The 24,953-nt window shown below is 46.9% G+C and overlaps 1 protein-coding gene and 1 non-coding gene across 2 annotated transcripts in view; one reads left to right on the top strand and one right to left on the bottom strand.

Moving 5' to 3' along the window:
* Nucleotides 1–24,953, bottom strand: part of CLSTN1 (calsyntenin 1) — an 80,637-nt gene that overhangs the window by 24,692 nt on the left and 30,992 nt on the right. The window contains exon 3 of the mRNA XM_040645538.1: nt 11,443–11,565. Within this exon, the coding sequence (XP_040501472.1) occupies nt 11,443–11,565 (123 nt within the window). The remainder of the gene's footprint in view (nt 1–11,442; nt 11,566–24,953) is intronic.
* LOC121099867 lies at nt 9,184–9,308 on the top strand. The gene has a single exon (XR_005831608.1). It is a non-coding gene; the product is annotated as a small nucleolar RNA SNORA40 (small nucleolar RNA).

The raw sequence follows: 24,953 nt of genomic DNA on the forward strand, positions 1-24,953 counted from the left end.
AGGCAACTTCCCCGATCTCTCCTGCTTTCCAATGGTTTTACCATATATTTATATATCCCTGAGCATGGTTTCATTTTGCTTGTTTTTGAGGTTTGAAAAATGGTGTCACATGGTGTGCAATTTTTGTGACTTGCTTTTGTGTTGCTGTTGTTGTTGTTTTAAAATTTATTCATTGTCTGTTTTCATTTTAAACAGGTTCCATGCTGGGTGGAGGCCTACTTAAAATGCAGGGGCTCGAACTCACAACCCTGAGATCAAAACCTGAGCTGAGATCAAGACTCGGACGCCTAACTGACTGAGCCACCCGGATGCCACTACTTTATTTTTTTAAGTAGGCTCCGTGCCCAACATGGGGCTTGAACTCACAACCTCGTGATCGAGAGTTGCGTGCACTACCGATTGAGTCAGCCAGATGCCCCGTGACTTGCTTTTTTCACTCAACCTTGTGGATCCAAGATTCACTCATCCCTGCTGGAGGATACGGAATACAGTTCCTTCCTTTTCACTACTACATGCAGCGAGAATCCAAGGAGTTAGAGCAGGTGAAGGGCTTAGAACACGGCCTGGCCTAAAGAACGCACTCACCAAGGGTTCGCTGTTACCGTATCCTCCACCGTGTGGGTGCAGCACCGTTCCTGCTTTCTGCTACTGAACGACGCCGTGATGGAGATTTCTAAACGTGCTTTCTGCTGCACGTTCACAGTCACTGTAGACCCCGTACTGCCCAAAACTGGAGCCACTAGCCCACGTGGGCTGTTTAAAATTAAACTAAAATTCCTATTAAAATTGAATAATATTAGGGCGCCTGGGTGGCTCAGTACGTGAAGCATCTGCCTTCAGCTTGGGACACCATCCCAGGGTCCTGGGATCGAGCCCCGCATCGGGCTTCCTGCTCACAGGGGAGTCTGCTTCTCCCTCTCCTTCTGCCCCTCCCCCCCAACTCGTGCTTGCTCTAATAAATAAATAAAATCTTTTCAAAAAATTGAATAATACTGAAAATCAGTTCCTGAAGCGCCCGGGCGGCCACACCTCAGGTGCTCAGTAGCCACACATGACGAGTAACTACTGAGGGGGACGCAGACACAGAACACTTCCGTCACCACAGTCAAGTTCCACCAGACAGAGCTGCCCAGAGTCCGCGCAGACCAGCTACGGCCTGCAAGCCAAAGCCAGCCTCTGTGTGTTCTCGAATAGCCTGAGGCAAAGAATGGTTTTTACTTTTTAAAACATTATTTTGTGGCGGCGCCTGCGTGGCTCAGTTGTTAAGTGCCTTTGGCTCAGAGCGTGATCCCGGCGTTCCAGGATCGAGCCCCACATCAGGCTCCTCCGCTGGAAGCCTGCTCCTTCCTCTCCCACTCCCCCTGCTTGTGTTCCCTCTCTCGCTGGCTGTCTCTATCTCTGCCAAATATATAAACAAAATCTTTTAAAAAAATAAAAATAAATAAAATATTATTTTGTGACACAAGTAAACCATTTGAAATTCCAAGTTCGGTGTCCATAAGTAAGGTTTTATTGGCCTACAGACATGCTCTTTTATTTACATATGGTCTACGGCTGCTTTTCTACGACAGTGGCAAATCCAGGGCACTGCAGGAGAGACCCTATGGGCCACAAAGTCTAAAACATTCACTACCAGCCCGTTACAGACGTTTGCTGATCCCTCACAGATACACCTCTGTGTAGAGAACTGCGGAGGACCAGGCACGTCCAATTTTCAGAATGTCCTATTCACTCCATTATGCTTACGTTTCTTTGGGGTGTATATTAATACCGTATAACGCATTTTAAGATCAGTCAAGTTGCTCAGTTTTCAACTCAGAGTGTACTCTTCTAAAGAGAAAACAGTGACTCAGACCCACACTATCCGAGTCGGCATACCTGACGGTGACCAAGGGTGCCTCTGGGGCAAAGGCCGCTGCGCGCGTTGAGGGCAGATTTAAGACCCTGCAATGAGGATGCTGAGGGGGGTCATGCCGCCTACTAGTGCATTGCTGAGTAAAAGGATAAAGATGCTCGTTCAAGCAATGTCCTTGAGACTGTTTCTGACGGAGATTATCATGAGGAGTGGAACTGTTTGCCAAAAGAGGTACACTCCCTAATTCCCTCCTCTGGCATACCAGGCTGGGAGGTGGGAGGAAGAGAGCGCGGAGTGTGTAGGAAGGCAATGGGGTGTTTCAACTTTACATTTCAGTGTTCGGGGGAGGTTTTGTTGATAATGTCTGACTGGAAACCAGAGGGAACTAAGGGAGCAAGCCACGTGATTTCTAGGGAAGATTTCAGAACAGGAACAGCAAGTGCAAAGGCCCTGAGGCAGGCCTGGGCCAGGCCTGGCTTAGGAACAAGGAGGCCTATGCTGCTGCAGTGGCTGGGCAAAGGGGAGGCCAGCAGACGAGGTCCGACAAAGACGAGTAACCTGAAGCTACAGTGGCTGCTACAAAAATTGCAGCTTGTCCTCCGAGTGAGAAGGAAATGACTGGAACGTTTTATGTAGTGAAAAAAAAAATGGTTTATATTTTGAAAGAATTCAACCAGCTTCTGTGTTAGAAATAAGTCTACAAGCAGGCAAGGATGGCTATTGGAGTAACGCAGGCACGAGAAGCTGAAAGTCAGAACGAGGGGGTGCATGGGGTGGTGAGAAGTGGTCAGATTCGGGGTGTGTTCTGAAAGTATGGACAATGCCGTGGGATTACGAGTGAGAAACCCAAGGATTAATAAATTCCTTTCAGCCGACATGGGAGAGACCATGGACTGAAGGTTTGGATGGGGGAATGGGAATGCATACTTCGGCTCTGAACACGCATTTGTATTGCAATTTGTTAAGCAATAGCGTCTCAAAAGGTATGGTTATCAAATAAAAGAACATAAATTATTTTGCAACTCCTGTATTCCCAGGCTGCTCCCTAAAAGACTGGACCCATTTACAATGAGAACAGCAAAAGGGTGTACTTCTGTCTTTCCTACATATTCCCACCTATTGTATCTAAGTGGGCTACCTGAATAATGGGCTGCATCAAAAGGATTCGGTGTCTCAAATCCACGTACTTATTAAATCGCTGGCAGCCTGGGTCCTTTCGCCTAGAACGGCTTTGGACCCCGTCCCGCCAGGTGATGCCTGCTGCAGCAGGAGCAGGGCCGGCGTCACACGCGGGCAGACCTGGGTTTTCCGTACCAGTTGCGCGACCCTATGTGTCCCTAAGCCCGCCGAGCCACCATCTGCAGATGTGGCAGCAGACCGTCTCCTCCTTCCATCCACGACCCTGACTTTAGTGAGGAAGACGGGCCCCGGGGGAGCAAGGGAGGGGCAAGTAAACAAGTTAAAATATTGCAGTCTGTCTGACGGGATCTGAAAAGGGCGAATCTAAGGCAGTTTCAAGGGGCGCCTGGGTGGCGCAGCGGTTGAGCGTCTGCCTTCGGCTCAGGGCGTGATCCCGGCGTTATGGGATCGAGCCCCACATCAGGCTCTTCTGCTATGAGCCTGCTTCTTCCTCTCCCACTCCCCCTGCTTGTGTTCCCTCTCTCGCTGGCTGTCTCTATCTCTATCGAATAAATAAATAAATAAAATCTTTAAAAAAAAAAAAAAAAAAACAAACAAAGGCAGTTTCAAGAGGAAACACTGAAGGGATCCTTCAGGGCCGGCTGGACAGACAGACAGGAGTCTGGGGCAACCCCCCGAGTGTGGCTGATGGTACCAGTTAGGGAACTAAGGCACAGAGAAAGGGGAAGTGTTTGGGGTTTGCTTCCCTTACCCCCCAGCTGCCTGCTGGTTGGTCTGCTGGAGTATTTTAAAGCCAGACTTCCATCCATCGATCATTAGAGATCTCTAGCAGACAGTTAACAGACAGTAACATTACACGGCCAACAGATTAACAATTCCTTAGGAATCTTCCTCGTGAGGACCCTACCGCCTCTCCAACTACACTCGTTTATGACCTTCCTCCCCACAACCGGGGCCAGTTTGTTATTTTCTGTGCCCATTCTCCCAGGAGCTGACTTTTTAAACTTTGAGATCATCGTAACCCATTCTTCTTCACTCTCTCCTCCATCCTTGTACCTACAGCTCTATCAGTTACACGCACGACAGGTACACACGTGTATCACATCCATCCCATGGGTCACATCACGGTGACCGCGTATCAAGGAGCATCTCTGCCCCTCTGTATTCCCAGGCTGCTCCCCTGGACGCAGCCTTCTCTCAGCCTTCGCAAGGAAGACCTCTCAAAATCACCTCTCCTATTCTACTTTCTGCCCTGCGCCTTCCCACCCAGTTCAGACCACCTACTACCGCTCTGCTGGGTAAGTGCACGGAAACGCTCGCTCTCCTCATGTGCGAAACGCCCCACCGGCTTTCCCAGAGGACCTCTCCAGCTACGCTGGCCTCCAAATACACCAGCCCTCTGCCCCCAGTCTCTCCTCTCATTCCCCAAGAGCACCTAAAATAGTCAAAAGAACTTTGCTGAGGCATTTTTTAAAAGCAAAACATAAAAACATAACAATGGTTAAACCAACAAAGTATAGATTTGACTTCTCAATGTCCAAAGTCACGTCCAGGGTGCTCAGCTGACAGTGGTAGCTCTCACTTTCCTCATCCGTCTGTTTGAGAAACCTCAGATTCAGGCTGGCCCTGCCTTCTCCCTGTCTTCTTCCAAATCGGAATACGGCCCCACACTACACGGCTCCTCCCTAAATGGAAGGCGTGTCTCTAAGGTCTATCCTACGATCTCTCAGCTCCCAGGTAGTCCTGCCCTTATATGCACTCCTTATGGTCACTAGTGCTGGCTGGGACAGTTAGGGTCCTGTGGGTGCAACAGAAACCCATTCTAGCTAACTCAGGCAAAAAGGGACTTCGGTGAAAAGCCATCAGGAGCTCATGAAATTGACTACAAGCCAGAGAAAAGGACTTGGAAAGAGCCAGAAACCAAGGCAGGAATACGGACTATAACACTCCCAGAGCAAAACGTTCTGGGTGGATGGAATGCGACTGCAAACTGTACCAGCATCTTTGTCCCTCTGCTCAATATTCACATCCACGGACGGAGCATCTGGTTGGCCAAGCTTGGGTTGTGCGTGCACTTGGCTGGGGAAGGCGTGGTAATGGACTGCAGACCCACCAATCTGGACCCAGTGGGAAAGAAGTCAGGGGCTGTTAAGAAGGAAAAACAGACATTTGCTGAGCAGCAAGTGTCCACTACCATGTCCCTGCTAGTCCCACTCTGGTCCCTAACCCACTTCTCTCCACACAGCCTTGGGGCCCATGCTCGCCAGCTGGATGTCCAGGCTGACCCTTATTTTCAGTGACTTCTGACTCCTGCTGACTAGTGCAGGCTAATTTCTGGGACAAGCTCACGTGCTGCTCTAGTCAGAGCAGTTTTCCAGTTTAAACCCGCAGCAGAGCAACCGCCACCACACACCCAAGGGCTACCCCGCACGACCCAAGCAGAGCAACCCAAGCGTTACCCCCTCCAAGCTCACTGGCTACAGCCACGACTCTCCATTTCCGTGTGCCAAGAACTGCCTAAGAAGCTTGTTAAAAATGTGGTTTGTCGAGCTGCATACCCAGAAATTCTGACTCCGCGTCGCTGGGGTGGAGCCCATTAATCTGCATTTTTAACAAGGGCCACCAGATAGCTCCAATGCAGATAGCACGCAGTCCACACCTGAGTCCGGCCTGCCAGTGGCTTCCAAACCTCGCTGGCCGGAGACAGATTTCTTAGGCTCTCCTCCTGGAGGCAGAGACTCAGACAGCTGAGCCCATACCTCAATGACCGCACTCAATGCGCAGGCCTGGGTGATTTGGACACAGTATTAAACTCCACATGTGCAGAAACATCCCATCTACTCAGGTTGGCAACAGAAACCTTGTGAGCCAAGCTGATTTCCAACCCTCCGCTCCCACACTGCATGCTCACTCCACACACCCCACGAGCTGACTATCCCTCTCTCCCTTGGAAGCCCCTCCGGTTCCCACCCCTGCTCGACTGTTCCCCTACCTTCACTGGGTATGTAGTTCCGCTCATCCTTTACGCCCAGTCACCTCTGCACCTGCTTTAACCCACACCATCTTGCCTTTTAGGAACTCCCGTCCAGACTGTGTGTCGCCGCTCTCACTTGGCATTAAATTATAAACTCCAAGTACCCCCACTTAACTCTTGGTCGATGCCGGTTTTGCTTCCCACCGAGATTATCGGTGCTTTGAGAAGAGGGACCAACTTTTATGCTTTTTTCTATTCTCTAGGAGACCTGGCATGGCTACCTCATATTTCAGGGTTACTATCTCAAACCCCTCCTGAAGGTAACTGAGCTCAAAACGAATCCACTCTAGTCTGTAACTTAACGTGGAGTTTCTGGCCTCACATCCAGACACTGAATCTGCTAACTCAGTGGAGTCCTGCCCTAACGTTGAACCACATGCAATTTCTGGCATTCTATTTTTTCAAATATCTTGACATTTTCAACACACAACAATGGCGATTTCAGGTGGCTTAACTGAATATATCCAACTCATTGTGGCACACACAATGTCTGCCCAGTTGCGTATGCTAAAAAACCAGCATTGGGTGGCGATGTGTGGCAGTCAAGCCCATTGGCCATCTTCAGGCCACATGAGTCACACAAATTACACAGAATATGGAGAAAAGTATCCCAGATCGGAGCTGGTTCTAACTAAATATCAACAAAGATAAAGTTCCCATTCTTGCCCTGAAATTTCTTTTGGATTCTCTTCGTATCGTAACTGTTTAACATCTTATAAACCATCTGAACTCTGGGGAGGTGGGCAATGAGCGCTGGGCTGGAACCACATAGTAAAGGGAAGAGCTTGCAAACAAGGGGCCGGGGGCCGAAGGGGAGGCTCAGGCTTCTCCTCCAGGCAGTGAGGAGGGGATGGCTGTCAAAACAGCGGAACGGGGCCTGTATAAGGGGTGCGGGCTCCTCACTGCCCATAGATACATAAAACATGCAACACACTTTCATAGCCACGTCTACTCAGGCTATTAGCAGATTCCGGAAAGGGGGCTGAGTAAGGAATCAACTCATTTTAATTTCCTAGAATAGCTGACAAGTACCAAGACTGTAGTCTCTGGGTTTCCCCCAAGGAAACAATCCGGCCTGGGCCCTCTATGTTCCACATGAGCATCTAATTGGGGACCGTTTACAACGCGCTCTGGCGACTAAGCTTCCAACATTATGTGCATTTATCTCGTGGCTTCAACAAGGAAACTCTGGGGGCTGCCCACGCTCATGTCCCGTGATGGGACAGGACCGTGAGCCGGGACACTTACAGGGTTTTAAAGGTAACGTCAGGGAAGGGGCCACAGCGGCGTATGAATCCACGCTGGGCTTCTGAGCTGGGCAATCTTGGGCAAAGCCTCTCGCTCCTTCTGCGAGTCTGTGTGCAGCATCTGCTACTCCCCATGCCGGCCTGGGCGCGGGGAGTACGGGGAGGTGCTGCTGACACTCGGACCTCCAGCCCCTCCTCCGGAAAGCCAGCAGCAGCGAGAGCGCCCACGGCAGGAGGCTGCGGAAGAGACTCCGAGAAAGGGAGCCATGTGAAGCCCTGAGGACCACCACTGCCACACGCTCAGCACGTGACAGATGCCACCACCGCCACAGCACCAGCACCATCCTGGCGGGAAGCTAACCCCCAAGTCATCACTGAGACCAATCTAAGACCACTGTAAGCCTCCAGGTGCGGCCTCTGCCTTACGCGAAAAGCTGTTTAAGAAACCCAGTGCGAAAACAGAACACTATGAAGACTGTTACAGAAAGACAGAAAAACATTCCTCGCAGAATGTTAAATAAAAAGATGTTTCTGAAAGTTTCTGTTATGAATAACACCAGCAGCAGAAACGCCGTGTAGAGCACCTACTACATACCAGGCACTGTTCTGAGCTCTTCAAATGTTTAAGTAAGCGAATAATCCCCAAACCCTTGAGGTATGTGACGTCACTACCCTTGTTTTACAACGGATGAAACTGGGACACAGAGACGTCCAGTCATTTGCCCAAGGCCATCCAGCCAGGAGTTGGCGGAGGCAGGAGTCAAGGCCAGGCTGGGGTCTGTGCTCCCACGTACCTGCCTGCTACGGCCCCAGGGGGGCAGTGCTCCGTGCTGCGGCTGGATGGGTGCCGTGGCAACAGAGGAGGGAGGCAGGCCCTGCCACGGCTCCCCTGGAGGCAGGGGACCAGCGGTGTGCTTCAGTAAGAGCGCTGGTGCAACTCCACTCCCAGGTGTACACCCAAGCACACCAAAGACCTACGTCCACGCAAAGCCTTGTACACTCAGGTTCACCTCAGCATGATTCCTAATCACCACAAAGTGGAAACCATCCTGATGCGTGTCACCTGATGAACGGAGACACGGGAATGTGCCATGTCCGTACAATGGAATATTATTTGGCAATAAAAACAAAGGACGGGCGCATGTGACTACTGGCACATGGGTGAAGCTTCAAATTACCACGGGAGTGAAGACTAGTCACAGCAAATCCAGAACAGGCAAATCCATAGACACGACCCAGATTAATGGTTGCCAAAGGGGCGGGGGAAGTGGAGAGTGGCTGCTAACGGGTGCGAGGATTTCTTTGAGGGTGACGAAAACGTTCTGGAATTAGACAGGGGTTACTGCTGCACAATCCTGAGAATATACTCAAACCCTGTGAACGGTATACTTTTATGCTATGCGGATTTTATGCTGTGTGAATTATGTTTTTTAAAAGGAACATATGAAAAACTGGTCCCCCATGAAAATCTCCAGAAGGAAAGGACTGATTTACCTGTCTACTATGGCAAATACAATCACGTTAGCACTGTGACTTGGCTCTCAACTGCTTCTCCTTACAGTGTTTTAAATGTCAGTATGTTAACTTTTGCATATCAATAACAAACAGCTGGGAACCCCTAAAAACATATGACTTTAAAATAAGTATAATTTCATTTGTGATAATACATTAGGTTTTGATAAATCTGCAATAACATTCAACCCAATGAGAAAGAAAAAATAGATGACATTTTACTAATATGACTTTTTCCTTCAAAGTGTATTTCACTTCCTGCTTCCACTGCAGCTTCCTGCGGTGCCCGCCGGGCCTCATCCTGGCAAAGAGCCACCCTGCCCCCGACACATGCCGACAGATGAGGCCACTGCCCTGTGTCCCAGCTTCTCTCCTTAAAACGGGTATGGCAAGAAAGCACTGTGTTTGCTTTTGTTTCGTTTGAGGACAAAGACTTAGACGAGAGCCCAAGGTGAGTCCCGTCCTGCAGCCCAGAACTCACTGTTCATTCTGAGTGTTGACACGGATAAGAAGGAACATGACACCTAAAACGGGGGGAAGTGACGGCGGGGGTACTGATCGGCATGAAGGTTGGTACCAGGACCCCAGAATGACTAAAAGCACAGGACGTGAGGGAAATCTCAGCTATACTGAATTTAATATTCTAATTTTTATGTCGGCCTGAAACAAAGACGCCTTCTTTTTTCAGACTTTTCCCTTGAGAACACAATGTCTGGACATCAAGGTATTGGTGTGTCCCCCAGATCTGTCCAGCGCTAGGGGGTGAGAGTTCCAGGGTGAACATGGTTTGACCTTCCTCACGTTAAGAAGGCGTCCGAAACTGAGCACCAGGCAGATCCATCTACTTTCACCCGAAACACGAGGGCGTTTTTGAAGTATGTCCATCTTCAAGCGGGGGTCAAAGGAGCCCAACCGCAAGAACTGTGGACGGAGACAGTGGCAACTGGGACCGAACAAAAGTCCTTTTGAAAAGGGCTATTCTGAAGACTACGATTCGGACTTTGGAGGAACTAAGGTGATCGGGAGTGGAAGGAATCACATGTGAAACTCCTTACATAGTAACGTACTGACTTTAAAAAGAAACAAACCAGGGATGGCAGGAAGCGTACTTACCTCGTAAGACTGTGGAGATGACATACAAATTTGAATCTGTAAAGCACTCAGAACAGCGCCTGGAACATGGCAAAGGCTTTCCACGCGTTCCGCATTGTTAGTGACGCGGCAGGAAGGTGCTCCAGACACGACAGGTCTACAGCGGAAACGCCACAGAGACCCAGGCGAGTGAGTCTAGAACTCCTGACTGCAGCCACCCCTTAACATGCATGAAATGTGTAAGTCCGCTCAAAAACATGAGCTGGACGATCCGGTAAGGTTACTTACACAGCACGACACGGCCCGCTCCCGCGGCCGCACTGGACACGCGGTACACGCGGGATGTCCGTGTAGATACACACACAGACAGCCCCCAAGACCTAGGCACTTACAGAGAAAAGCAATATGCAATGCTCCAGTCATTTTAAATCGAGGGGGAAACAAAACGGAACAAACCACCTCAGCTGACAGACACTATGTGTGTTCACCGCACAGAGTGTCTCCTCTCCTGTCCATCTAATCGGGTTTCTCCGCAAACACCAATAAACAAGGAAAACGAATGGGTCTGTCTCCACCACCGACTCCAGTCGTGCAAACTGGCTCTCAGGTCAGGCTCCTGAGCCCGGGATGTGGCACTCGGACAGAGTATGAAGGACACGTTCGCTGTAAACAGCTCTTCGGAAACAACGTGCATTCACTCCCCTCGATCCACCACAGTAAAATTAACGGACGACAGAATCATTGTCCCAATCTGTCCCGAGGCAAAGAGAATACCTTCTTTAATATGAGAAACTGTGTTCGGGAAAAACATCCTGCAAAAACTACTCTTTACAAAAATTAACGTCACTACGTCAGTTTTGACTCTGAGGCAAAGAAAGGGTGAAGCAGCACGGAAGCTACTATGGTCACTACGTCAAAGCAAGCACAGTTCTGATCCGTGAAGTGCTATTAAATGTTACAAAGCAGAAAACCTCCAAAGCAATCCCAGAGATTTGTCTCTTATAAATACTCAGGTTACAATCTTATGAAGAAACTCACGTTAAAAATTTATTAAAAGTAAAAATCTAAGCCAAAAGGATTCCTCTATAAACACGGCTCCGTTTTTTTCAGCTCGGTCTTTCCTGGTATCTGATGTCTGGGTGATGCAAGGACAGCCTCGAGCCACTCACGAAGCAGCAGCACCAGCGGCACCAGGGAACAGGTCAGAAAGGCAGAATCTCAGGTCCCCCCAGACCCACTGTACCCAGATCCGCATTTTTAACAATGACCCTCAGGTGCTCTGTGCACACGCTAGTCTGAGATACACTGAGCTAGGTGTTCTCTATCTGCTCACACCGAGGAATACAATGATGCAATAAATATTTTGCTTTTCAACAAGGGTTTTTTTCAGCTACTCCAACTATTAAAATGAAAAGGAAAAAATGTCGTACAAAGAAGCCACAAACCCCTCTTAGCTATTAACACATTTTCAGAAAGCCTCAGCTATAATCTGAATGGGATATGTGAAATGCTTCCCATCCAGTCCACATTTATCAATCGTAAGATAAAAGCCACGTTCATACCTGTGAATCGCATAGGTGCGTCTTTATCCAGGGCAATCAGAGGAGGGTCGAGGAGCACTGCATTATCATTTTCTGTGATTATGCCATGATAGGTGGGCTCAAGCCATGGTTTGTGCTTGTTAACTGTGTTTAAAAAGAGAAAAAAAGAAACAGACCAGATTAGAATTATTAAACTCCACTGCTTTTAAAGATACACATCTATTACTAAAATAATAAAACACTCATTAGTCTGGAAGGCAACACTTGTATTTTTTTAAAGACTTTATTTATTTACTTGAGAGACAGTGAGAGAGAGAGCACAAGCAGGGGGAAGGGCAGAGAGGGAGAAGCAGGTTCTCCACTGAGCACAGAGCCCGACATGGGATCATGACCTGACCCGAAGACAGACAACCAACTGAGCCACCCAAATACCCCAACAGTTGTATTTTTTGTTGCAAAGTTTGATATCGAGACCCTAATGGGATGAAATTCTTAATTCCAGAGTAAGTACTGTAGAAACGGAGTCTATGAAGGAATCAGAATTAAGAAATAAACTGCTCTAGAAATTAAAAGAAAAGAGACTGATGGCTATAGACAAACCATGTTTTAACCCATCACAGAAAAGTTACAAAGAAAAGTATACTATCACTTCCTTATGGCAATAATAATACAGTACTGCCTATTTAAAACTAGCATTACAAATAAAAATGTAAAAGAAAATTTATGAATGTAAAATTACAGAGTATAAATAAAACTGAAAGCAAATTTCTGAAAAACTTGAGTGAAAACAGTGTTTACAAATAACCCACTTTGAGGGTCAGGCTGTGTGGAGGTCAGACTCCAGCTCCCTTCTATTATCGGCTACATGACCTTGAGCACATAACTGGCCTCTTAATCTCAGTTTCCTCATCTGTACACCAGGGACATGCGCACGACCCACAAGGCTGGGGCAGATCACCGGAGAAGCGACCTGTGTCCTTCTCGGTTGGGCACTGGCACGGATGCTCCGGTTCCTAAGGCAAGAACTGCCGTGCTGGCGGTCCGCTCACCCGATGAAATCCAAGTTTCGTTCGTCTCCATTCGTTTTGCCTGGGTCTTGGCTCCCAGCGGGCCTGTGCAAGACCTTCTCCCGCTCCGAGCCGGGGCCCTCTCTGAGTCCCCGTCTCCCCCAGCACGGTCTGGGCGGTTTGTTTTTACCTTCACCTTACGAGCGCTCACATTATAACCTCGTGTGGTATTCACCGCGGAGCGCCCCAGTTGAGCCCATCTAAGCAGAAGAAATGGTATGAAGTTTTATTTCCACGTAGATGGTGCCTATTTGTTGAATGAACTACCCGATTCTTTTCCGTAAGGCCATCTTCAGAAGGAGCTAAAACTGAGATCCAACGTTTAGTCATGATGTGATATTACGTGTCTGCGGTCACGTGTCTGCGGTCACGTGACGACGGAGCCTGGGCTTCACCTGCATTTACTCTGACGAGGCGCAGGGGGGAGCGGCGCTCACGTGCGCCTTCTAAACTAGAGCGATCGCGGACAAGAAGCTACCGCCTCGCTAACTGACGGCACATTTACCAGACAGTCACACAGTCACATCCAAACCAAGTGCAAATCCCGTTGTCTTCACTTTCCAAGTAAATCCAGGCCCACGGGAGTTGTGGGTTCATGGATACAGAGTTTCGGTTTTGTAACAGGAACACAGGTCCGGGATTGGCCACAACGTGAATGGATGTACTTGACACAGTGTGCACTTCCGACGGCAGGTGTTAGTGTATGTTACCACAATTAAAAAAAAAAAAATCCTGGGGCGCCTGGGTGGCACAGAGGTTAAGCGTCTGCCTTGGGCTCAGGGCGTGATCCCGGCGTTCTGGGATCGAGCCCCACATCAGGCTCCTCCGCTGGGAGCCTGCTTCTTCCTCTCCCACTCCCCCTGCTTGTGCTCCCTCTCTCGCTGACTGTCTCTATCTCTGTTGAATAAATAAATAAAATCTTTAAAAAAAAAAAAATCCACACACAAAATCAATCCGGACGGAGCCATTTCTCATCGTCTGTGCTGCTCGCCTGGACTATTCACAAAATCTAGCCAACCTCATCCTTGCCCCCAGCACGTGCCCTTCACACGGCAGCCAGAAGGACGCTTCTCCAGCTCTGCTCTCGAGCCCGCAGACACCACATGTTACTGAGGACCCCACGTGGCTTTTCTTCTTGTGGGATCTATCTATTATCTGGCTACCTAATCAGCATTTACTGCACTGGGAATCAAAATCAAGAGATATTATTTATCAGTTCATTTTTAAAAACAATAGCCTATTATGTTATTATAAAAAACATTTTTGTGGAAGTGACTATATTTTTTAAAACAGAGTTTACGAAGAAGAGTGGCAATGTGTTACATGTCTGCAAAGCTTTCTACTGTCAGCCGAGTCCTAGCTTCTCATGCAGCCAGAGGGCCACACTGTCACATGTCACGCAGCCTCTAGGGAGCTCCAGCAGACACACAAGAGAAGGAGGAAAAAGGCAAGTAACGGCTTCACGTTATTAAAATAGCTCTGACCTCTTCAAACCCGACAGGGTCTCAGGGGACTCATCACCTCACTCAGGTCTGTTCAGACGTTCCCTCCTCTAACTACAGCACCTGCTGGTTTGGTCCCCACTTCCTCTTTTCCTTTTCTTCTGCTACTCGCCACACTGTAAGGGAGGGGGCAGCGGTGCCAGCCTGGGGCCTCAGGGCAGGTTACTTGGCTTCCTCCGTGGGCCTCAGTTTCCCCACTGATAAACTGAGGACGGCAACAGTACCCACCTGATAGGCTGGTTTGGTGAAATGCTTAGGACAGAGTCTGGCGCTCAGTAAATGCCATGAGGTGTTGCTGTGACTTCTTCTCCACTCATAGGTGAAGGAAAACAGATTCCAGGGGAGGGAGACCTCTTATTCTCTGTTAATTCCCAGCACTGTCGCTACTCAGGATTACTGGGTAGATGGGTGACTATATAAGGAATCTCATGTATGGTGCGATTAAAGTCAGTGCTCTGGTTTGTAAATTCTCTCACAGAGAAGATAATTTGGGTGCTGAGAACTGAAAAACGGGTATAATGTGATATGTGATATTTTAGACATTGGGAAGGTGCTTTTTGTTTTTTTGGTTTCTGGCATGTGGATGTTCCTTCCAAGGAAAGGAAACTAGAGAATCTGGAGGCACAGAATACATCAAAATACTGTGGGATCTGCCTGGAAAGGTAAGCTGCAGTCAGACGACAGGCGGATATGATGTGAAACCAAACCCCGATCATAAAGACCCAAAATTCAAGGGGCCTTTGGAAAATATCTCCTCCCCTCACCAAAGCTGCGGCCGGGACAAGAGATTGGGTAAAGAGAATTCAGGTGCTTATGCTCCACCTGCCCTTCCTCAGAAATACTCCCCAGGACAGAGGTGAGTTACCTGGGGGAGTAACTTGCAGGGGAGTAACCGCAGTTGGCTGCGGCCGCTGGTCAGAGAAGGTCCCACCGAACACAGGAAATAAGCTCACTCTGCAGTCAGGCTGGGTGTTTTACCCAGGTGCCGAGACTCCCATCCTCCCCAGATACCTCGTTAAACCACGAGGGCATGGCGCCTGGAAGGCTGCCTGCAGTTACAGATACACTACTGAGAGATAGGCACCTGCAAGGAGGGAGTGCAAAGCCCTCCATTTTTTGTCACTAATCTCATTTTAAAACACAGAAGATGTGAGTTCGACCTATTATTAACAATGCACCATTAATAGCAATATTTGATTCCAATTTGTTTTCGTACTTAAGGTTTTATTAAAGTTATAAGCACAGCAAATAAAGCTGGATTATTCCAGTGTGCGAGTCCATAAAAGTCCTGACACTTAAACTGAATGACCGTATTCAGCCCAGCAGGNNATGTGGAAATGCCAGGCAGAGCAAATTGCAGAAAGCCTGTGATGGGAAGGAGCACAGTGTGTGCCCTTCTGCTACCCTAACGGGAAGGCCCGTACTGGGGTGCTTGGCCGGCTCAGTCAGTGGAGCATGCGACTCTTGATCTCTGGCTTGGGAGTTCGAGCCCCACGCTGGTGTGGAGATTACTTAAAGATAAAATCTTGAAAGGGAGGAAAGAAAGAAAAGAAAGAAAAGAAAGAAAGAAAGACAGACCCGTAGCTGAAAATGGCTAATGGTTCAAGGCAAAAAGAATTGTATAGCTATATTCCCAGTATTCTAATTTTGTAATTCAGAATTTATAAATTGCTCCTTTCAGCTGGCAGTAGAATGGAGAGATTCAGCCAGTTTCAAGGACTGAACTTTTAAATATTTAATAAATGATATTTTTAATATTTCATCACATTCAATTGGCCTTATCAAATATTTATAGAAACAAGTGAATGATATTTCTGTAATCTTCCCCTCAAAAATCACAAATAAAGGAACATGTCACCCATGTTGAGTCTTCACCTGATTCTTTTCACCACATTCTAGATCATTAAAAAGCCAGCTCAATTTTGAATGGCACAGTCTTAACTGAAATCATGGAACAGCAAGGCTGGCAATCAGACCTTCCGTACACATAAGTTCCATCTGGGGACACACCTATGATTTTAGGACATGGCTAGTTTTTTGTGGTTGTGGTAGATTTTATTTTTTAAAAAAGATTTATTTATTTACCTGAGCGAGAACGTGAGTGGTGGGAGAGGCAGAGGGAGAGGGAGAACCTCAAGCAGACTTCCTTTGAGTGTGGAGCCCAACACCGGGCTCGATCTCATGACCCTGAGATCATGACCTGAGCTGAAATCAAGAGTCGAATGCTTAACCGACTGAGCCACCCAGGCACCCTGTGGTAGATTTTAATCATTAGAAATTTCCACCAATTTAAAAATCAAGAGGAGGGGTGCCTGGGTGGCTCAGTCAGTTGAGCATGTGCCTTCGGCTCAGGTCATGATCCCAGAGTCCTGGGATCGAGCCCTGCACTGGGCTCCCTCTCTGTCAAATAAATAAATTTTTAAATCTTTAAAAAAGATAAATTAATTTAAAAAATAAAAATCAAGAGGAAAAGAACGCAACAATCTAAGGGTTAACTTCAAATATAATTCTTAGGCCTTCCCAGTACATCCCAACTCCGTGCGCTGAGGAGAGGCTGGACCCTCATCCAGGCCACACAAGTCACCTACCCGTGGAGAGGTGGTTCTGGAGCTGGGGTGCTGTGGCCTTGACATCAACCCAGCACCAAGCAGTTCCCCTCTGATTTCTTTTCTTTTACTATAAAGAGACATCCACTGTTTTCGAAAGAGAACTTGATGTGTGCCCCTTCTCATTCCCAGCAACCCAGGTTGGTCACACTGGGCCAAGAAGGACATAATAAACAATAACAGCTGAATGTCCGAAGAGACTGCTAGCATTTCACCAGCTAATCCTAGACGGTGTTACGTTTTGTTTACAGAATGAGCTTTTAATCTCGGGCCATCAAAAGAATCTGCAATTAAGGAGCGCTGCCACTAGATGCCGACAGCTACCGCTGATCGGCTTGCAGGAGAGCCTCTGGCCCTCTCCTCACTGAGGAAGGGAATGTCCCTGAGTCACCAGGCGCTCTGCTGAAGACGATCTGTGCAGACAAGTGTCCGACACTGTGTAAGTATACAACGTCCAGCTGATTCTTTTTTACCTCAAAGAAACGTTTAGAATAAGTATACAGTCCCCAAATCAAAATATAAAAAGGCATACATTTTCGCAGTCTCATAAATACAGTCCCCACTCATAAATTCTTCCTTAAATCGGACCAAGCCTGGTCATTCAAATCAGCTTAACATCAAACGTCCTTTCAGCAGCACATCCCCCTGACTTTTTGTTCCAAGAGATCCTTCCTGAATATCTACTATACATAAGCTGCAAGGTGCTGGGCTTTGGGGAATCAAATCACAGTCTCGCCGAGAACACAAACATAGCAACAGCCATCTACAAACGTTCCACAACGGCGTGGCTGTAATTAAAGGGTTATACAATGTGGTAAACAAAACAACAACAACAAACTATAGAAGGGGACTCACGCAGTCTTGGGAACTTCATCAGTCCGCAGAGACCACCATGACCAAGTAGCCACCATCTCAAGTGTGGCCGTGCCCTGTGCCAGAGGGAAAGGGTGGCACCCTGGAGGGTCTTCTCATGGGAGCTACACATTTCACTCATTCGGCCAGAACTAGTCACACCAAACCCACCAGGATGGAGAAGTGACATTCTACCATGTGCCCGGGAGACAGGCTGGAAATCCCTGAGATCGGCTCTAGGGTCCATCAAAGTACAAGCGGAGATCTCCCAAGGACATCTTTGAAGGGATAACTGAGGTCTCTTGAGTGTGAGGGAGTATTTTAACAGAATAAAAACGTGTATCAGGTCTAAAGGTAGTAAGGCATACGGCACATTCTGGGACCAGCAAGACTGTTGAATGTATGGCTCTAAGAGTGTAATGAGGTGTAGCTGGAGAGGGGCCTGACTTACGGTGAGCACCCCCCTTCAGTGCTACACCAAAGAGCTCTCTTGATTCTTTTTTTTTTTTTAAGATTTTTATTTATTTATTCGACAGAGATAGAGACAGCCAGCGAGAGAGGGAACACAAGCAGGGAGAGTGGGAGAGGAAGAAGCAGGCTCCTAGCGGAAGAGCCCGATGTGGGGCTCGATCCCATAATGCCGGGATCACACCCTGAGCCGAAGGCAGACGCTTAACCACTGTGCCACCCAGGCGCCCCTCTCTTGATTCTTTAGACAGCAAGATGCAGTTAAAAGTTTTAGACCATGCAGTCTAAGGCAGGAACTTTGGGATAGGATGGAACATAGTAAGTGAATTTTGTTCCTTTTTCTTTTCTTTTTTTTCTTTTTTTTTTTTAGATTTTATTTATTTGACACAGAGAGAGACAGCCAGCGAGAGAGGGAACATAAGCAGGGGGAGTGGGAGACGAAGAAGCAGGCTCCCTACGGAGCAGGGAGCCCGATGCGGGCTCGATCCCAGGACCCTGGGATCATGACCCGAGCTGAAGGCAGACGCTTAACGACTGAGCCACCCAGGCGCCCCGTGCATTATGTTTCTGACTCACTCTGTAACTAGGTGTGGATTCTTTAACCACCCCTATTTCTGCGTCGTAAGTCAGGAACGGGATCGCCTTCCACACCTTGTTTGACAGATTATAAATAAGTGAAGAGCCCACTCTGTGCCTGTCACACGGGGGCTCAACAAACATTTGTGGATAAATTAATTATAAGCAATAGCTGCTAGGGCAGAGCTAAGAAGACTCAGGAGGCATTCCTGTGATGACCTCCCTCTCATCCTCGTCCTCAGTACAGCCCAGAGCTACAGGAAATGCCTACAGTCTCGGACCCTGTAGGGGCCTCACTTTATCCCTTTTATTCAGGAAAGAAAGGAGTATTATACACAGTTACGCTGTTAAGTGTAAAACAAAAAGCAAACAAAGTGGCATTTTTTTCTAGTGAAAGAAGAAACTTTAATTAACCAAAGTAACACTGCATGATATTTACAAACAGTAGCTCCCCCTTTCAGCTGACATGTTCCCAGTAATAGTTTGGTTAACACAGCATCGGTTTCCTCTGACTTTGTAAAATACATTTTTTTAAATTACTCTTTAACTGTTTTCTAAAATGGAACACTTCCAAACAACCTCTAAACAAAAACTGTCAGCACAGGTTTAAGGGCTTCATCACAACCCCAAGTATTTTTCATACTAAAGCGTTTGGGAAATCTCTATCACGTAGCTCAGGGTCTCTCAACCGTCCTGCACCAGATTATTCTCTGTCCTGGGCTCGGCATGTTTAGCCGCATTGCTGGGCTCCACCCACTAGATGCCAGCAGCACCCTCCCCAGGCCTGACAACCAAAAATGTCTCCAGACGTTGCCAGTGTGCTCAGGAGGCAAACGTCCTCCCCAGACCCCTTGAGAACCACTGACATACCCACTTCCTTAAAGAAAAGCAAGGTTCTCCACATTAAAATCATTTGCAGGGGCGCCTGGGTAGCGCAGTCGTTAAAACGTCTGCCTTCGGCTCAGGGCGTGATCCCGGCGTTCTGGGATCGAGCCCCACATTGGGCTCCTCCGCTATGAGCCTGCTTTGCTTCTTCCTCTCCCACTCCCCCTGCTGTGTTCCCTCTCTCGCTGGCTGTCTCTCTGTCACATAAATAAATAAAATCTTAAAAAAAAATTAAAAAAATAAAAATTAAAAAATAATTTGCAGACTTCAAAACAGCCAACTTTATAATTTATGTGTATTACATTAATGTGAAGTTCATTTTTAAAATAAAACATTTGTATGAAATAAATCCTTAAATTAAGCAAACAATTAGTCTTTTGAGTGGTACAGTGAAAAGTCTCCTGTGTTTATTCACTCTTCACTTGACAAGCATTCCACGTACTGCACGTGGCTACCAGGAGCACTCACGGTAAGCGCTACCATCTCACAAAAGGTAGGAATGGTGACCTGCCGGGAGGCTGGCTGGTCCCTCAAATAGGCCCTGGGTGAAGGTGGGCACTGTTGGGTCTGTGCTGGGCGTGGACTCTGTTAGCCACGCTGGCAGAGTGAGGAGTTCCTCGTGGTTCCATGTGGCCAGGAACATGGCCCACGGGGGCTGCCACAAGATGAGACCAGAGAGGTAGCAGAAGTGCAATGAGGAGGAGCCTCAATGCCCTTTTTTACAAGTTCAAATCTCACAGTGTATGCAAAGTGGGGAGGCAGTGAAGGGGGAAGCAGGGAGAGACCTAATGTTGTGCCTGAGGGAAGATTAGCTGCCTCACAGAAGAGACAGGAGGGGTGAGAGTGGAATCATTGAGCCAGTTAGAGATCAGCTACAGGAGCAAGATGAGAAACACTAAGGGGCTGAACCAAGGTTGTGGCTTAGTGTCTAGGCTTCTGCAGCACATGGCTGGTGGGGCAGCTCGTCCCATCTGGGGCTGAAAGGTGAGGAGGGACAACAGGACTGAGGAGAACCCAGGGAAAGGGGCCTCTTTTTTCTTTCATTCCTTCATCCATCCACCCACTCCACCCATCCATCTGTCCATCCAGTCCCCCATCCATTCGTCTGTCCGTCCATCCGTCCATCCATCCATCCACTTGTCTACCCACTCTACCCATCCATCCACCCACTCCACCCACCCACCCATCCATCCATCCGTCTGTCCATCCGTCCATCCTTCCACCCACTTTACCCATCCACCTGTCATCCACCCATCCACCAGCCCACTCCATCCATCTATCTATCTATCCATCCTTCCACCCATCCACCCACTCCACCCACCCATCTGTCCATCCATCCACTTGTCCACCCACTCTATCCATCCATCCATCCATCCATCCATCCATCCATCCATCCACCCATCCGTCCATCCATCCTTCCACCCACTTCACCCATCCACCTGCCATCCATCCATCCACCCACTCCATCCATCTGTCCACCCGTCCACTCCACCCATCCGTTTGTCTACCCAACTTTACTAAGCCCCAGGTAGTTTCCTCCACGCTGAGGAGACAATGGTGATTTAAGAAGTCCCTGACCTTGTAGAGCTTATGTTATGGATGATTAAAATACTAATTTTAGGGGCACCTGGGTGGCTTGGTCAGTTAAGCGTCTGCCTTCAGCTCAGGTCATGATCCTAGGGTGCTGGGATCAAGCCTCGCATCAGGCTCCCTGCTCAGCGGGGAGTCTGCTTTTCCCTCTGCCCTCCCACTCATGCTCACTCACTCACGCTCTCGCTCTCAAATAAATAAAATCTTTAAAAATATATTAATTTTAAGCACATTCTGCAAAAGAATTCTTAAGGAGCGAAATCACACTTTCTATAAATCCAACTTTTCAAAGATTAAAGAGGGCCTTCTAATCATTCCTTCAAATTCCAATCAAGTTTTTTTAAACTGTAGAGTCAATTACAACATAAAATTAGCCATCACAACCATTTTTAGGTGTACCGTTCAATGATACTAGGAACATTCACATTGTTGTGCGGCCATCACCACCTTCCATCTCCAGAACTCTCTTCATCCTGCAAAACTGAAACTGTCCCCATTAAACACTAATTCTCCCTTCCCCCCTTCCCCCAGCCCCTGGCGACCATCCTACTTTCTGTCTCTATGAATCTGACTATGCTAGGTATCTCCAATAAGTGGGTATTTGTTTTATGATTGGTTTATTTCACTTAGCATAATGTCCTCAAGGCTCATGCATGTTATATATTGTGTCATGATTTCCTTCCTTGTTAAGGCTGAATAAGACTCCACTGTGTGGGTATCTACACTTTGTTTATCTTCATCCATCAATGGACACTTGGGTTGCTGTACCTTTCGGCTCTCGTGACTAATGCTGTCATGAATATGTGTGTCCAAGTATCTTCTCAAGATCCTGCTTTCAATTCTTTTGGGTATATACCCAGAAGTGGAATTGCTGGATCGTACGGTAATTGTATTGTTAATGTTCGGAGGAACTGCCATACTGTCTTCCGCACTGGCTGCACCATTTTACGTTCCCATCGCCAGTGCACCAGAGCTCTGGTTTCTCTACATCTTCGCCAGTGCTTGTTCTTTTCTGGTTTTTGATAGTAGCCATCCTAATGGGTGTGACCAAACAAGTTTTACATTGAGGAATTTTATCTTCTTATATTACATAAGATACAAAAGTAGACACAATAGAATAATGAACCCAGAGTGCCCATGACTCCACCACTACAATTAGAACACAGGGCCAATCTTGTTGATTTCTACACCCCTATTCCCACCACCAATTTCAAATATTTTGAAACAAATCCCAAACTTCGTATCACTTCACCCCTCAACACTTCAACATACATCTCTAAAAGATAATTAACTCTTTTTAAAACCATAAGGGCATGATCACCTGAATAATTCACACTTATTTAATAGCATCAAATACCCAGTCAGGATTCATATTTATCTGGATGTTTTGCTACAGCAATGATTTAACTCAATACATCTCTCTGCCATATTTCATCATGAAGTCTGCTGCTATGAAAGAAAAAAGCTTTAAACAATAATGCTTCCGTGGTTTCCACAACTTTTTTCACCTATGTATACTAACTAGGTTTTTCTGTTACAATTCTTTATCATGTTGAGCGCTCCCCTCTACTCTTAACTTGCTGAGAATTTTTGTCATGGATAGGTATTAGCTTTTGTCAAATGCTATTTCTGCTTTGATCGACATCATCAGGTGATTTTTCTTCTTTAACCTGCTGATATGGTGGATTATTGATTTTTTTAAAGATTTTATTTATTTATTCGACAGAGAGAGAGACAGCCAGCGAGAGAGGGAACACAAGCAGGGGGAGTGGGAGAGGAAGAAGCAGGCTCCTAGGGGAGGAGCCTGATGTGGGGCTCGATCCCAGAACGCCGGGATCACGCCCTGAGCCGAAGGTAGACGCTTAACCGCTGTGCCACCCAGGCGCCCCTGGATTATTGATTTTTTGAATATTGAAATAGCCTTGTGTACTTAGAATAAATCCCATTTGGTAGTGCTATATACTTCTTCTTATACACTGTTCGATTTGATCTGCTCATATTGTATTGAGGATTTTTTTTTTCAAACAGCTTTACTGAGATTGTCATTTTAAAAAGTATTTCAATAATATGGGGCGCCTGGGTGGCTCAGTTGGTTAAGCATCTGCTTTTGGCTCAGGTCATGATCTCATGGGTCCTGGGATCAGCCCTGCTCAGCGGGGCGTCTGCTTTTCCCTCTGCCCCACCCTTCCAGCCTCGTTTGTCCTTTCTCGTGCACGCTTACTCACTCTCTCTCAAATAAATAAAATCTTCTAAAAAATCATATTTCAATAATATATTTCAATGCACTTCTGTGTTGACCTGAAAATTCTACTGGCCTGAGGGGCACCTAGCTGGCTCGGTCAGTGGAGCGTGTGACTCTTGATCTTGGGGTTGTAAATTCGAGTCCCATGTTGGGTATAGAGATTAAGGAAAATCTTTAAAAAAATCCTTAATAATGGCTTAACAATGCCCAGTTTTGTATATTCAATATCAAATACAGCATGTCCTCATTGATATCAGCCACGTTCCAGGCACTTTGTATGCTCAATTTTGCTTACCATTAAGACTAATTTTCTAAAAGAGATTTAGCTACACGATCAGGCAAGAGACAGCAACAGTCACAATGCTGTTTTTGAGAAATCAGAGTGTGATGATCTCAAATGTGCTTTTAAAAATTAGGATTAAAAAAAAAAAGTCAAGTGGAATGAATGTTTCTGATATTAAATCTGGCTTAAATATAGCATCCCCAAATTCAGACGAATAACTGGAGAACTGTTTTGGAAGTAGCATGACCTCCTAATTCAAAGCTCATAACCTTTTCACATTATGGACTCTTTTAAGAACCTACAGAAAGGCACAAAACCCCCTCCCAAGGAAAGTATGCAAACATACAAATCACGTGGCAGGAGTTTTTAGGGGTTTCAGATTCCTGCTGAAATGCTGAAACCAGTCCAGGTTAAGAATCACTATTCTAAACCATAGTGAAATCTCTATTAATGACCCTAAGAAATCTAGCATCTTCATCTGGCACCTCAACGTTAACTGGAAATCAAATTGTAACACTGTTTCTTTTATGCCTGCCGTTCTCAAATGTTACTTGTATTATCTTCAGCAACAATATCTTCACAGTTCACAGGAGACTTCCCCAAGTGCTACTCTGGGGAAACAGACCCCCTAGGGAGGAGATACAAATAAGGTGTGACGCTGGTGCTGCATTTCCAGAGGATGCATAGGCGAGTGACACAGGAGGGTGGAAAGCAACAAAGAAGTTAATGTGAAGCTGAAATGACAGCGTATGCTTTGAATAATGGTAAGAAGTAAATAATAAACACATTATGCTTTGAGAATAATAATTTAAAAAACCCGATTCCAAGAGGGTTGCTTCCTTTTAGTTCCCCTAATTCATTTTATAGATGGACATTTTCGTTACCTTATTCAGCACGTTATCTAACTCAGCATTCTCACTTCACTGTTACGAGAAAGATGGAACAGAAGCTAGCTAGATGGGTGGGTAAATGGATATACACAGAGATGGACAGACAGACAAGATAAGGATTTCTTTCTTTAAACAAGTTCCAAGGGGCGCCTGGGTGGCACAGCGGTTAAGCGTCTGCCTTCGGCTCAGAGCGTGATCCCGGCGTTCTGGGATCGAGCCCCACATCAGGCTCCTCTGCTATGAGCCTGCTTCTTCCTCTCCCACTCCCCCTGCTTGTGTTCCCTCTCTCGCTGGCTGTCTCTATCTCTGTCAAATAAATAAAATAAAATCTTTAAAATAAATAAATAAATAAATAAATAAATAAATAAACAAACAAACAAGTTCCAGTACGTTCTATAGAGGGGTCTCTGAAGCTCTGCTCTGTACGCACCCAACCAGAGCACAGAATAACAACCTACCCGAAGAGCAGGTGGTATACTTTATTCACTGTTATCAGGAAAATGTGTATATTTTAAAGAAGTCTTTAATAAAGTTTTTTATGTTTACATTTAAAGAGGCCACACCTCAGTGG

This window comes from Ursus maritimus, unplaced genomic scaffold (assembly GCF_017311325.1).
Source record: "Ursus maritimus isolate PB19 unplaced genomic scaffold, ASM1731132v1 scaffold_32, whole genome shotgun sequence".
NCBI lineage: Eukaryota > Metazoa > Chordata > Mammalia > Carnivora > Ursidae > Ursus > Ursus maritimus.